Here is a 16,198-nt window from a genome sequence, read left to right on the forward strand (position 1 = left end):
TGCTTTGGCTGACAAGTTCTAGGCTGGTATGCAGCTGGCTTCTCACTGCCAGGCTCATCATGGCTGACAGGTACCTTCCTATGGACACACATAGGAAGAGAACTGTCAGTCACCTGGAGCGGGACAGGAAGTTTACTCTGAAATGCAGCATCTTTTAGAGAAGAGCATGAATCTAATGATGGGTTCCCTTTAAATACAGTATTTTACAGCTTATGTCTTCTCTAATTTTATTCTTTCACTTTTCTGTATGGCCCAGACCACTATGAAAATTTATTTCAGTCATGACATGTGTATGCAGATTTTGCAGCTCTTTGCTTTCCAGCACACTTCCTGCTGTTTCCCAACCCACCCAAACTTCCCATTGTGTTGCTAACTCAATGTTTTATGTTGCTGCAATTTTTTACCAAACTTCTAAAACTGCTATGTTGCTTACATTGCACCAAAATACTGTACTTCAGAAATAATTATGTTATAACTGTCACGCTGTGACGGTCTTTGCTAAGGAAAGGGGACCTCCAACTGTCATTGGAACTGGGACCCTAGTTATCACTGCCCTGGGGGTACTCTTGATGGTAGAGAGGCCATTGACCTTACTATGCTCCTGTTATTCCCTGAGCTGTCCCCTCCCCCAGGAGGTCTGGGACACATATGTTAGTGTATAAACACGTAAAACAAACGGATAACAAAAAGCAACTTACATACAAAAACATTCACCAAGGGTAGGGAGATATATAAGAAAGGATAGGCAGGTACTAGCCAAATGGGAAAAGGAATAAAGAAGAAGACATATACCAAAAACAGCACTCAACAATCTTCAGTAGCAACACAATCTCCAATACAGCACTGCACCTCCAAGGAGCTAGGAAGCAAAGCTTTCACTGGCAAGACAGAGAGTGTCTGGCCAGGTTTTATAGGGAGAGATAATGACCCAATCAGAAGCAGCTGAAAATGGTTCTGCAAGTTACTGACAAGCATAGAAAGGGTCGCTAACCTGTTCAGCACCAAAGGATTCCAAATTCATTTAATATGGAACCCAAATATACAGGCTAAATGGAAGATCAGCCATTAACTATATGCAGTGATCTTCTACTCCCAGGTTGACGTGACACACTCGTGACAATAACTACCTGGCAAACTATAGTAGTTATTAATACTGCTACCAAAGTACCAGTATCAAACAGATACTGCCCATATTGTGCCACAGGCTGCAAATGTGAAACAAAAAGTAAAAGTGTCTTCTTTTGTGCGTCACAAGGTAATAGTGCCATGTTTTGTACCCCACGCATCAGCAATGATTTTTTGCAGTGTATCCAAACAGTAGAAGTGCCCCCTTTAGGCCCTCACACAATAATTGTGGTTCTCTAAGTGCACCACATTATGATGCTGCTCTAATTGCCTCCTCTGTCCTTCCACACAATATTAATGCCTTGCTTTGTGCCTGCTATTCCATAAATATGGCTTCCTTTGTCCCTTGAAACAGTAATAATGTCAACTATTGTCGACGCTTTAAAGTAATAATGATTTATTTTTGCCTCATTACAGTAGTTGTGTCCTCTATAATACAGCTACAAAATCGTAATATTGTCCCCCTTGTTCTCAGAAAATTGTAAAAATGCCTATGTGTTGTGAATTCTGTGGCAGAGCTCCCTCCTGTGGTCACAAGTGGTACTTCGGCTGATTCTCTCTGTGAGCTTCCGTTGGTGGAGGAGAGTGGTACTGCGGCTTCTGAGTTTCCTTCCTCAGGTGATGTGGTGAAGTCGTTAGGTGCTGCTCTATTTAACTCCACCTAGTGCTTTGATCCTGGCTTCCAGTCAATGTTCTAGTATTGGACCTGTCTCCTCCTGGATCGTCCTGTGGCCTGCTGCTCTGCATAGCTAAGTTCCGCTTTTGCTATTTTGTTTGCTGTTTTTTCTGTCCAGCATTGCTTATTTGTTTTTTCTTGCTTGCTGGAAGCTCTGGGACGCAGAGGGTGTACCTCCGTGCCGTTAGTTCGGTACGGAGGGTCTTTTTGCCCCCTTTGCGTGGTTGTTTGTAGGGTTTTGTGTTGACCGCAAAGTTACCTTTCCTATCCTCGCTCTGTTCAGAAAGTCGGGCCTCACTTTGCTAAATCTATTTCATCTCTACGTTTGTCTTTTCATCTTAACTCACAGTCATTATATGTGGGGGCTGCCTTTTCCTTTGGGGTATTTCTCTGAGGCAAGGTAGGCTTATTTTCTATCTTCAGGCTAGCTAGTTTCTCAGGCTGTGCCGAGTTGCATAGGGAGCATTAGGCGCAATCCACGGCTGCCTCTAGTGTATGGTTGGAGAGGATTAGGGATTGCGGTCAGCAGAGTTTCCACGTCTCAGAGCTCGTTCTATATTTTTGGGTTACTGTCAGGTCACTGTATGTGCTCTGACTTCTATGTCCATTGTGGTACTGAATTACCAGATCATAACACTATGTCTGTGAATTACAGAATCTACTTTGCATATTATTACAAAGTAATAATAACTCTTTTTTAGCCCTCAGCAATAACTATCCCTTTGTGTGCTCCAATGAATGAAACTTTTATGCTTTATGGCAGGTAATAATAAATAATAAAAATTATACTCATTGCAACCCCGTCACACTACGTGCAGAGTGGCTAATGCCTCTTCTGGCCTGTGAACTTGTACCTGTACCTGTGCTATAACTTTCTATTAGTGGTCCTGTGTGCGGAAGTGGACAAGAGAGAAGAATACAGTTGTTGATGCCTAGCCTAGTAACTGCAAGCAAACATCGCCATCTCTAGTGACACCTGTTTCGCAGTTACTAATTATAAAAGGCCTGATGGGCCAAAAAGAGGCAGTTTGCACCAGAAACTATATAAGGACAGGTCGTGTGGCTGCTTGGTGGGCTTGCAGCTTCCATCGCCATAGAAGGGTCTGAGAGCAGTCAGATGCTGGAGAAAGCCTGAGCTGTGAGGAACATTCGTTCATCATGCCAGTAGAAGTCTGTGACCAAAGCAAGTAGAAGTCTATGACCAGCACCAGTAGAAGTTGGTAAACAGCATCAGTATAAGTCCATAATTAGTGCCAGCAGAAGTCCGTAAGCAGCTCCAGTGGAAGTCCACAAGCAGCACCACTAGAAGACCTTCAGCACCGCTCGTAGAAGTCCGTAACCAGATCCTAACCAAGCTCAGGAGATAATCCAGCTGTAACAGAAGATCATTCCTGTGAGCCGTTATTTCCAACATAGACATATGGTACAGGATGTGGGCTGGGGCCATGCTTCAGGTAACTGGGATGGCCAGTGCAACGAGCACACTGTATACCCAGAGACTCGCATATGTAGGACTTGCAGCCTAGTGGAAACACCAGTGACCCCAACTAGGGCCAGTGTAATGATCAGTGGTGGTTTTAGAGACTACGACAGGGACGGGCCTAGTACTGAGAGTGATGCCCATGAAGTTGAGATATTAAGGCATTAAGAGTCGTATGTAATACAACTTTCTATGTAATAGAAAATTGCATAGATATTGTATTTTGTCGTATTGGTGTGTCATAATAGTAACCCTATTACAGTAACCCACCATATAGTGATCACATATATATATATATATATATATATATATATATATATATATATATATATATACTTATAAGTAGATTTTTCTTTTTGTGCTAGTTAAATAAATAGTGTTGGTTTAGTACCACTGTCTCCTCATTGTCTGCGTTGTTGCATCCAAACAACCTGCTTATATTTGGAGTAGTCGTCAGGTTGCAACACTCAATAGCAGAAATGGCGGATCAATCGGTTACTGAGTCCACAGGAGGCAACCTTCCCCTCTGAGCTATGCTCAGCAACATACCAAAGTTTACTGGTTACAATTTAATGATGTAGGACTGGGTTTAATGCCTTAAAAGTATGTTACATATGCACGTATGCTACTTATCACACCTAGGTAAGCTGCATATTTGTTTCTTCCATTGGAACCAGAGAGAGGGAGAGATGGTAACCCAATATGTGAATGCTCTGCAGGAAGTAATGGCTCACATTGCTGTAAGAACTGAAGGTGAATATAGGGGATGAAGTACTAAGAGACCAACTGGTTGCAGGTCTGTGAGACACTTATCTGATAAAGGCTCTGAGAGAAAGGTCATGCTACAGTCCTAACTTGAGCTTTCTTGAAGTCGAGGCAGAAGCTAGGGAGCAAAAAAAAGACCACTTCGGGGGGTGCACAATGCCAAACCAGACTGGGCCCATGAGTCATGACAAGAGATGCAGCAAAATAGAGGGGAGCTATAGAGCATAAGAAAGACCCCTACAGCTATCTGGAACCAGATTCTGTACCCCCGTATGAAGTGCGTAGAACATCAGTATAGATCTACTGTAGGCACCCACCAGATGAGCACACAGTTAAATGTTGGACTTGTGGAGGTATGCGCCATATTGAAGGCCTGCCCCACTCAAGGCAGCCAACAGTGGAGACATCCATTAAACTAATGTGCCCCATGGTCAGGGAGCACACCGTGGGGCTATATCCAACCAGACTGGATTGAAAGCTCTGACTTCATCGCTCGTGGGCGTCCCACTATGTGGGCTGAGTTAAATGGGTGGAGAATTTGCTGCTTAATGGACACTGGCTCCCAGGTGACCACAGTGCCAGAAGCATATTTGCGTTATCACTTTCCCATTGTCACCCGATCAAGATGGGGCCCAATTATCTGACTGACGGCTGCCAACCAGTTACCTATCCCCGTGGTGGGTCTAGTAAGGATGGAGATGCGTGTCTGTGAGGAGAATTTAGGAAAGAAAGGGATCATACTGTTGAAAGGCCCCAGCAGAAGTGGACTCACCATGACATTAGGAATGAATGTCCTGAAGGAAGTAAGAAAGTTTCTGATGAACAGTAGCGCAGCACAAAGGGAAAGTTCCACTCATCATACGTTGGAGAAGAGAAAGAGCACAAAGATTCACACAGTCTTCTGGAAGTTACGCCCACTAGAAACAGTGCTTCACCTGGAAGGGTTGGTCCGCGGTAAGGAATGCCTGCCTACTTTAGGGCTAAGTGCAAAGAATAGGGCCGCCAATCACAGAGTGACCGTAAAGGAAGGGTAGAGGCCTGGAGGAAATGGGATGGTGAGTTGAGAAGAACTTCACCCAATGCAAGATGAAGCCATGACACTGGACAACGAGGGATGAGGGAGATGGTGTCAATTGCCTACAGGAATATGTCTGCATTATCCTGGTATCCGAAAGTGACTCAGGTGGAGCCAGTATGCACCACTGAAGTTGAAAATGATGACAATCCCATTAAAGAGGAGGAGGTAGGACTCACACCTAATGCACAGTCCGGTGTTGGAGACGGGATGCTGATGCAGCGGAAGGAGGTACTGCGTACGAGGGCGTCACCCCATGCCCTGGACTGCTGCGGAGCTGGAAAGAACTAAGGCATACTTCTTTATGGTGAAGTGTGATCAAGTGGTCTGGTGGAGGAGGTCACTGAGTCCTTTGGAGAAAAGCCAGAAGTTGAGTTTCCGCATTGGGTACATGAAGTTCTTAGTACTCCTGACAAGACAACTCAAGAGGGGCCTTGAAGAACTCAGCATGTCCACTCTGGTGCCCTGCCCATGAGATATGCACAAGATGATTTCCTCTGGCAATGTTTAGTGCTAGAAACGCAAGAATGGGCGTGACAACTGTGGAAATGTGACCCATCTCGGAAGAACGTTGATTGGTATAAAGACTCTTCTCGACCGAGGACTAGTGAGTTTAAAGCATAGAAGAATGTAAGGAAGTAGACAAGAGAGACAAATACAGTTGAAGTTGATGCTCAACTGAGTAGCTGCAAGAAAACACCGCCATCTACTTGCCAAATGCAAAAGTGAAAGTAAAGAAAGAATTACAGTAGTAGGAACCTATTAGTGGGAAATCTTCCCAGAGGAGAATTTAAAAGATGACACCAGGGCAAGTGACACCTATGTTTCAGTTACTAATTATAAAAGGCCTGACACAGCAGAGAAGAGGCAGTTGGCGCAAGAACCTGTACTAGAATAGGTAGTGTGACTGCGAGGTGGGCATGCAGTTACCATCGCCACAGAAGGGTCCAAGAGTCATCAGATGCCGGAGAAGGTCTGAGCTGTGATCCATGCCCCATGCTAAAAGTCTGTGACCAGCGCCAGTAGAAGCTTGTGACCAGCGCCAGCAGAAATCCATAACCAGAGCCAGTATAGATCTGTAAGCAGCGCCAGTAGAAGTCAGTAAGAAGTGCCAGTAGTTGTCAGTGAGCAGTGCCATAGAAGTCTGTAACAAGTGCCAGTAGAGCTCTGTAAGTAGCACCAGTAGAAGTCCAGTAGTAAGATCCCTTACATGTCAAGAAGGACATGTGTGTAGTAAGAGCCAGGAATCAGGAAAAGTTTAAGCCGTGGAATTTCTCCCTACCGCACCACAACAGATGTCCTTGACAAAAACCACTTCCAGTTGAAACATTGGACCATACCTGTTTTTGACTCCTTGCCTGATCAAAATGAATTTACATTGCAGTAAGACCTACAGTCTCATTTTCTTTTGTGGTGCTGAGGTTCCTACCTCAATAGAAGTCCTCAACCAGCGACAGAAGTCTGTAAGCAGTGCTAGTAGAAGTGCATAAGTAGCTCATTTGGGAATGAAAGATCTAAGACTTAATAGCTTGCAAACTTGCATGCTAAACTATGTTGTGTGCAAAGAGGGAGAACATCAGATAATATGTTCTAAGGAGCAAGGAAATGTGAAGAGACATTTGACAGATTGGAACTCATGCCAGGGAGGCCATTTAAATGTTATGGAACTTTGCCCAGGGGAAAGCAGAAGACCAATAAAAAGAGGATTGAAAGCAGAGGGAACTGTATCATTAGGACACTAGTGAACAATTGTCTACATTGAAAGGAAGCTATGGTCACCATATTGGGACATTCATTCTCCTATGGAGCGCAGTGAACTTTCACTGTACTATTGAGGAGTCCTACCACAGAGTAGCTGTGAACGGTCATAGCTTTACACTTTGACCTGTGTGGTCCTCACGGGGAAGACAGAGCTTCCCAAAAGATTGTGAAGTGCACGATAAAAGAAATTGTAAGGTGCAAGGAAACAGAAATGTCATTAAAGTTAATCGAGAAGTGCCCATGCCAGCTTGATGCAAGTGAAGCACATGTGAAGCGTTGTACCTATTATCTGATGTACATAGTTCTTAACATGTTACTGGTTGGTAAAAAGAAGTTTATTTTTGGACTCTGTTCTCCCTTACTCTTCTCCAGAACATCTGGTCCTGGCCTACCAAGTACAATGGTGGCATGCAGTCAGCAGAGGCGTATTGCCCAGGTAAAAAGAGCACACATGCCTAGCCAGGACCCCTATTTTCATTTATCATGGTGGGACGCGGAAGACGAGTACTTCACCCACGGCTGCTGCACCGCAGCACTCTACACCCAGAAACCCATTGAGTCACCAGAACATTAAAGTCTTGCTTATTTATGAATTCAACCCTGTACTGATGTACACAGGGCAGATTTTGGGAAGGGTGCAAGGGACATATGCTCCCTATACCTTTCCCATCCTGTGTATCAAGAGAACATTTACCACTAATTTGGTAATGAGATATGAGATGAAGCAGTATCCATACTTACATGTGGCTTTTTTGCAGTATAGGAGTCCCTCTGTTGAGATTGGGGCCTCCACCAATCTTAATCCACCTCTGATAATATAACATAGTTATTAAGGTTGAAGGAAGACTTTAAGTCCATCTAGTTCAATCCATAGCCTAACCTAACATGCCCTAACATGTTGATCCAGAGGAAGGCAAAAAAAAACATGTGTCAAAGAGTAAGCTCCACATTGGGGAAAAAAATTCCTTCCTGACTCCACATACGGCAATCAGACTAGTTCCCTGGATCAACACCCTATCAAGGAATCTAGTATATATACCCTGCAACATTATACTTTTGAAGAAAGGCATCCAGTCCCCTCTTAAATTTAAGTAATGAATCACTCATTACAACATCATATGGCAGAGAGTTCCATAAACTCACTGCTCTTACAGTAAAGAATCCTCGTCTGTTATTATGCTTAAACCTTCTTTCCTCCATACATAGAGGATGCCTTTTTGTCTTGGGTCTATGATTAAAAAGATCACCAGAAAGGTCTTTGTACTGTCCCCTCATATATTTATACATTAAAATAAGATCACCCCATAGCCTTCGTTTTTCCAAACTAAATAGTTCCAAGTGTAATAATCTATCTTGGTATTGCAGACCCCCCAGTCCTCTAATAACCTTGGTCGCTCTTCTCTGCACCCGCTCCAGTTCAGCTATGTCTTTCTTATACACCGGAGACCAGAACTGTGCACAGTATTCTAAGTGTGGTCGAACTAGTGACTTGTATAGAGGTAAAATTATGTTCTCCGCATGAGCATCTATGCCTCTTTTAATGCATCCCATTATTTTATTTGCCTTTTTAGCAGCTGCCTGACACTGGCCACTAACTGTGAGTTTGTCATCCACCCATACACCCAGGTCTTTTTCATTGACGGTTTTGCCCAGAGTTTTAGAATTAAGCACATAATTATACATCTTATTACTTCTACCCAAGTGCATGACCTTACATTTATCCCAATTAAAGCTCATTTGCCATTTATCAGCCCAAGCTTCTAGGTTACATAAATCATCCTGTAGCATAGGTGAGAACACGTAATGCAACGTATACAAAGGTTTGTCCGGGACTTTATATCAATGGCCTATCCTTAAGATAGGTCATTAATATCAGATTGGTGGGGGTGCAACACCCAGTGCCCCAGCTGATCAGATGTTCTTCATGCCGGAAGTGGCCAGATGTGCTCATTTGTGGAACTATCCATCAACTGTACTGTGGGTACAGCCAGGAAATGCACATTTACGACTTGCTGCCACAATACAGGAGATGGAGCTATATAGTTTCACTCTGCAAATGATCATTTCTTGCCGCTGCTGGCACCGAGAGCAGCTGATTAATGTGGGTGCTGGGTGTCACATGCCAACCAAACTGATGACCTATCCCAGATAACTCCTTTACTCATTTACTGTAAAATGGTGTTTAAAGTATACCTACACTTTTCAGTGTTCTAATATATGTTGTGGAAGTTTACACATTTACACATCTTACAGATCACTGAAGTGCCAAACAGAAACAGAACTTCCGGATACAGAACAGAAGGCTCAACTCCAGTGACGTAACTTAAAGCTTGTGGGCCCAAATGCAAAATCCCCAACAGGACCACTAGCTATCACTGGTCTTTAATAGTAATAGTCTTTTCCTATAGGACAAAGGGACTTTGGGGTCCCTTCTTGTCTCCAGGACACGGGTGCAATTGAAACCCCTGCACCTATTATAGTTATTTTGCCCCTGCTCAACTCCTGCATAAGTCTATACCCTGGCTCTATAGTAAGTCTATGAACCCTTCCAATACTCTGTGTCTATGTTCCTGAAGGAGCGGAGTGCTTCCGAATTTCAAAGTGAAAACTGCTTCTACATATTTAGTGCTGTCCCAAAACTAAGGCTACCACCAAACTGCATAACATTTTTAGTTCTAAACATACAAACATGTTTAAACAGTATATATATATATAATATATGAATACATGGATTGCATTAATTGATGGATAGCCATACTCCATGTTATTGTAAAGTAAGCAGCAAATTCTAAACTCTGTGTGTTATTCACATTTTTATAGAACATGGTACTTGTTCCTGTGGTCGATGTATTTGTGAGGCCGGCTGGTTTGGAAAACTGTGCCAGAATGCAAGAAAATGCAATATGACAGAGGAAGAGAGCAAGAGTCAGTGTGAATCATCAGATGGCATTCTGTGCTCTGGGAAAGGTACGTGCTTACAATGTAGCACAAATCCATCAGTAATTGGACCGTCAATCAAATGTTTCTTTGCAAAGCATAATCTGAATGATCACTTTATTTCTGAACTCTTACTCCATCAGCATTTGGTGTCTCTACCTGGCAAAAACAGATGTAGAACAGACAGTAAAAATGGGAGCTTGGTCTGATTCACAAGTAGTACAAAGTGACCAAAGGTTTCAATAACATATATTTCATTTAGATGTTATCATCGCAGCAAGAATTCTTTGTGAACAGTGCCAATGGAGCACATCCAGTTGAAATGATTGTAGACAATGTACTGAAAACTTGACATGAGATGTGTTCTTCTATGTCACTGACTTATCACAGCTGTGAACAAATCATGTCCTTCAGTCTTGGTACGAACAGTAAATTGGATGGCATCACAGTAAGTCTGCATTATCTTGTCTTCAGAAAGTAGACTCTGTTGACACTGGGGTCATCTCTCATAAACATCATATTATTCTTCAATGTGCAATGAGTTATACAATGCGCTTGCTAAATAGATCAGAGGTCTTACAGTAACACATAGTGAAGGTGAACTAGATATGTCTCCAGTGTATATAAAAATCTTCACACCGCTGTTGAAATGCCAGGTCTTTGTAATGTAAAAAAAAATCTTACCAGGAAAAATAATTTCAGAACTTTTTCCACCTTTAGGGCTCACTCACACAAGCGTAGATTCATGGGACAGAACAGGATCGATTCACTGTTCTACAATCAAATTGTTTCAAGACAAAAACAGTTGAACTAAACTCATTTTTTTCAGGCAGATAACGAATATGATGCTTAAATTTGCTAATTGGCTCTAATTTTCAAGATCCAGAAGAGGTTGTAATCACCGTACTTATGACACCTTTCATGCAGGTTTATAGAAAAATTGCGTCTATTATTTCATCATCATTATTGCATTGTTAGAGGCTAGTCTATTACATCATCCGTTTAAGTCTCTTGAGCCTTCACTATTCTATCATCTTACTGTGACCAATCAAAAAACGCCAACTCAGCTCCTTTTATGTAATCCTAAGTACAGTTGCATCACTTACTTTTATAAATGTTCTCTGTGTAAGGTATACAGTTTTGGGATTTCATAGCATATTGACATGTTTCTATATATTTTTTCAAATATGCCTCATTCTTGCATTAACAAAGTGGATAGTTTTTGCTGCATATGAGGAGAAGTAACTTTTGCGTCACAAAGGCAAAACTTGACTGCCATGACAAGCAAAGCCTACAACCCATATTTTGGCTGCAGAATAGAAGATAAGGACACAAGTTGATTTTCACACATATGCTATTAGGCTATATGCACACTTTGCAGATTTGACTGTGGAATTTTCTGTACAGATTCTGCATTTCTTGGCAGAAAACGCAGGTCACAATCTGCGCGTTTTTAATAGATGTGTATCACATCTTACCCAGTGGTTGCATGGAAAGAGGCAATCTATGCCCTTTTCAGTCCCAATTATCTGGAGAGAGCCAACTAATCACTAGAGATAGACAAACCTGAACAGTAAAGTTTGGGGTTCGGACTAGACACCTACTGTTCGGACACAAACCCCGAACATGGACTTCTCCAGGAAGTCTGTGTTACTGTTCAAGTCCAGCATCCCGAATATTGGATGTTTCCTATGCTGTCATCTGCATGACAGTGCGAGAAACACCAGTGGCTCTGCTCAGTGGTAAGATTATTACTACCAGTCATAGAGCTACATGTGTATCTGACAGCCAGCAGCTGTGACCAGTGGCTGATGAGAGAGTACTACTCCCATCAGCCTACATCTACTGCTGCTTATAACAGTGAGACCAGGTGCGGTATTGGTTATGTTCTATTTTTTTTCTTATTTTTACCAGCATGGCAAAACTGATGGCTGCAGGCTGCAATCCTCAGCTGTCAGCTTTATCATGGCTGGTTATCAAGAATCGAGGGTTTATCACACCATTTTTTTAAATTATTTAAATGAATAATTTAAAAAACGAAGTGTGGTCCCCTCTATTTTTGACAGCCAGCCAAGCTAAAGCAGACAGCTTGGTTTGGTATTCTCAGGCTGGTAAGGGGCCATGGATATTGGCTACCCCAGGCTAAAAAAAGCAGCCCGCAGCTGCCCCAGAAATGGTGCTTCTATTAGGTTTGCCAATTTTGGTGCTTTGCTCGGCTCTTCCCACTTGCCCTGTGGCAACGGTAAGTGGAGTTAATATTTGTGGGATTGATGTCAGCTGTTTTATGGCCCCTGACATTAAACCCACAAGTTAGCAAAGGAGAGGCATCTATAAGACGCCTATCCTTTACTAACCCCACAGTCAGATTATAAATAAACACACAACTAGTATAAAGTCTTTATATGGCTTATACATTGTTTGGTCTTTTCTGTGGTAACATATGGTTCAAAACCTGGACAATAAACAGAACAAGAATCAAAGCCTTCAAACTATGGTGCCGGATAAGGGTATTATTAATAACATGCATGTCAAGAAGAACAAACAAATCAGTTTTAAAACAAATTAAGCCAGACATGTCACTGGAAGTAAGGATCACCAAGCTGCGACTTTGGACACATCATACGGAGACAGCACTGGAAAAACACGTCATGGTCAGCAGAATAGAAGGAACAAGGCAAAGAGGAAGACTAGCAACCTGATTGTGTGGCGCCCCAGGGGCCTGGTCGTCACAGTGGTATTGCTTTCCTCTCGGGGAGAGTGATGCTATGTTTGGAGGCAATGAAGGACAACTGCATCTAGGTATCACAAACAAGCAACACATTTCACACTCCAGGCCACCAGGGGGAGCTCTGCTCCTATTTATTAGATCACTCCCCACACTTAGGTAAAACTGGTGACCTGTACGGAAAGTTAGTTAGTTGCTGGCTGAGCTTCGCTCAGGTAGTTGGTCCCTGGCAGGGGTGGGATCCTGTCAGAGATCAAGGGAGAAGGACACAGAGCTGTGCATGCCCTCAGAGCTGCAGCTCCCAGAAAGAGACATCGAAGGCAGAATTGTATTGCAGCAAGCGTGCAAAGAAGTCGTAGCAGAGGAGTGGATATCAGAAGGGGACCAGCCCTACACAGGCTGCCTCCTTCTTAGGCACAGAATCCCGGTAGCCAGAACACCGAGGGAGCAACGACCTTTTATGCCTTGCTCCAGAGACCGGCAGGACAGCTAATTTCATGTTACCTGTCCACCCTACACAAAGGAGGCACGGTGGCACCCCTTAGAGGCTGGGGCATGATAGAGTCCCTATAAACCGCCTCAAGCCACCAGTCTTACGGGTTTGTCCTATCCTATCCGGGGGACAGAGAGACATAACATCTACAACAGTTGTGAGGACCTTAGCAGTAAGGGACTACAACACTGCAGTGCAAAGGAAGGCTACTGATTTCCACCTGGACAAGGGGACTCTGGACTTGCCTCCAAACCGGCAGGACTCTGCCTGCCCTGTGATCTGGTGCTGTGGACTGTGGATGCTGTCAGTAAAGGTAAAGAGACTGCAACCTTGTGTCCTCGTTCTTCACTGCGCCTCTCACCATCCACCATCTACACACTGGGAAGCCCTTGGGATACACTTCACCTGTGGGAAGGTATACCATCTAGCTGCCATAACATCACCCCAGCGTACCCCTTAAAGCAGCATCAGTCACCCTGACCGAATACCACAGGTGCCGTCACGAGCATTCCCCTTTAAAGACATTTCCCTTTTATACAGACATCCCAGGGCCACGGACAGGGTCATCCCCCCATGAACCGAACGACCCGGTACCGAGTACCCCACGGCCCAATGGGGGCGATCCAACCTTGGCATCACAAACAGGATCTTCTAAAGCCTGAAAATCGGTCAAGTGCGCCTAGAGACTGTGCCAGAACTGTACCTAACCGTGATTTATGCTAAAAGACTGTGCGACTAATAACCTGTGATTTGCCGCCAAAAATTCCTGCCAAAACCGCCGCCATTACTGTGCCACGAGGAGCGCTGGAGAAGAAGGGCGTGCCATCATTGGAGGAGACTACCAAAGTGGCGCCTGGAGTGATGAACGCCCCCTCCGAATGGTGCTACGTGATGGGGATGTGCCCATCAGCCAGGGAGGTCCGCCTCCTGATGTGCAACAACGGGAAGGAGAAGGAGTCCCTAACCCCAGAAAATGGAGGAGCAGCGTGCATGTGCAGCCTCAGATCCAGGAGCAGGGATGGCGACCAGCGGGTACCTGAACAACGACGAAAGTGACCCAGGACCATCTCAGGCGACCGGAGGCGAACCCGGACTTGTCGCTACCAGGGGATCTGGACTTCTTGGAACCGCAGGTGGAGGAGCTGAGCCACCAACTCCTGGACGCACAACTGACTGCAGTGAAGAAATGGAAGTTGGCCCTGTGCAGGAAGAATCGCGGTCTGGGCAGCAGCGGACTCCAGCGTCCTCATCAGCGGAGTGCACCAGCATCGGTGGAACCACATCAGATGCAGGTACAGAAAACGCCCCTGCCCCAGTGACCGATCCCGCTCCAGCGACTGCTCTCCCCAGCTACTGATCCCGTTTAAGTGACCACTCCTCTTCCAGCATGCGACCGAACACCAGCCATCGCTCCAGCTCCAGCGACTCCCCATACTACTGATGAAACACTACACCTGCTCCTAGCGTCCGAGGGCATACCACTGGACGTGAGCCCTGAGGGGGTGATCTTCGGATGGGACGCTCCGAGAGCTGGGTTGAACAGGTCCTATATTGGAGTCCTCACATGGGAGGAGTATAGACAATGCCTGCTCTTACACTGGAGAGACAGAAAGGAACAGGAAGCCCAATGTAAAGCGCAGACCCATAAAATCAAACGATGTAACAGGAGTCCAGCAAAGCGTGGGATAGTAGTAGCCTTTCCCCCGAAAAGGGGTTGGGGCTTCATTCAGGAGCCGGGTCTGCCTCCTTCTCAGGCACAATGGAACAGCGAGGGAGCAACGACCCTTTATGCCTTGCTCCAGAGACGGCAGGACAGCTAATTTCACGCTACCTGTCCACCCTACACCCAGGAGGCACAGTGGCACCCCTTAGAGGCTGGGGCATGATAGAGTCCCTATAAACCGCCTCAAGCCACCAGTCATACGGGTTTGTCCTATCCTATCCGGGGGACAGAGAGACATAACATCTACAACAGTTGTGAGGACCTTAGCAGTAAGGGACTACAACACTGCAGCGCAAAGGAAGGCTACTGATTCCACCTGGACAAGGGGACTCTGGACTTGCCTCCAAACCGGCCGGACTCTGCCTGCCCTGTGATCTGGTGCTCTTGACTGTGGATTCTGAAGTCTTCAGTAAAGGTAAAGAGACTGCAACCTTGTGTCCTCGTTCTTCACTGCGCCTCTCACCATCCACCATCTACACACTGGGAAGCCCTGGGGATACACTTCACCTGTGGGAAGGTATACCATCTAGCTGCCATAACATCACCCCAGCGGACCCCTTAAAGCAGCGTCGGTCACCCTGACCGAATACCACAGGTGGCATCACGAACATTCCCCCTTTAAAGACCTTTCGCCTTTACACAGACGTCCCAGAGCCATGGACCGGGTCAGCCACTGTGACATCCCCCCGTGAACCGAAGGATCCTGTACCGAGTACCCCACGGCCCCATGGGGGCAATCCAATTGTTTGATATTATCAAGATAACGGCAGAGAAGGCTCTGGTGGAACTAACTCGGCTTGTACAAGATTGAACTTCCTACAGATCGTTCATCCAACAAGATCGAGCTGAAGGCCCTGAGTAACATTAACTCTGCATTTGGTCCTGCTGTCAGTCAGGGCAGGGGGCGTGGTTACAGCCGACGCTCAGTATTCTCATAGCAATGACTGAACTAGCACCGGCACCGCCTCATGACTGAAACCGCATGCTGCAAAGGAGAATAACGTTTATTTTCTCACTGCAGTGTTTGCCTACGTGCAGGCGCCAGGCAGGTTAGTAATGCTATAAACCTGCAAATGAAGCCCATATCTGCAGGTTAATAATTTTTTTTGCAGGTGACAGGTTGCCTTTAAAAGTGGTGGCTGTCCTATATATTGGGGAAAATTGGTTCCTTTGAAACCAAGACTAGAGTATATATCTAATGTTAGGTGCAGTATATACCCTTGATAATACGGGATAAGAATATATAACAGATACATAGATATATAACAGAAACAATTATGCATCAGTAAGTGCTAACTCACAGACAGATAGTAATATGTGGCAAACAATAAGCAGGAACAATATAAATCAATGTCAAGTGTGCTGCTTAGCCATATTAGCAGTAAATGCTGTGACTCCCTTCTTACCCGATGTGCGTATAGGTGCTATTATTTTATAA

The 16,198-nt window shown here is 44.8% G+C and overlaps 1 protein-coding gene across 1 annotated transcript in view; it reads left to right on the forward strand.

The window, feature by feature from the left end:
* ITGBL1 (integrin subunit beta like 1) overlaps positions 1-16,198 on the forward strand; it is an 829,798-nt gene that overhangs the window by 724,610 nt on the left and 88,990 nt on the right. The window contains exon 9 of the mRNA XM_069757981.1: positions 9,703-9,849. Coding sequence (XP_069614082.1) covers positions 9,703-9,849 — 147 coding nt within the window. The remainder of the gene's footprint in view (positions 1-9,702; positions 9,850-16,198) is intronic.

Source organism: Ranitomeya imitator, chromosome 3, assembly GCF_032444005.1.
Source record: "Ranitomeya imitator isolate aRanImi1 chromosome 3, aRanImi1.pri, whole genome shotgun sequence".
Lineage (NCBI taxonomy): Eukaryota > Metazoa > Chordata > Amphibia > Anura > Dendrobatidae > Ranitomeya > Ranitomeya imitator.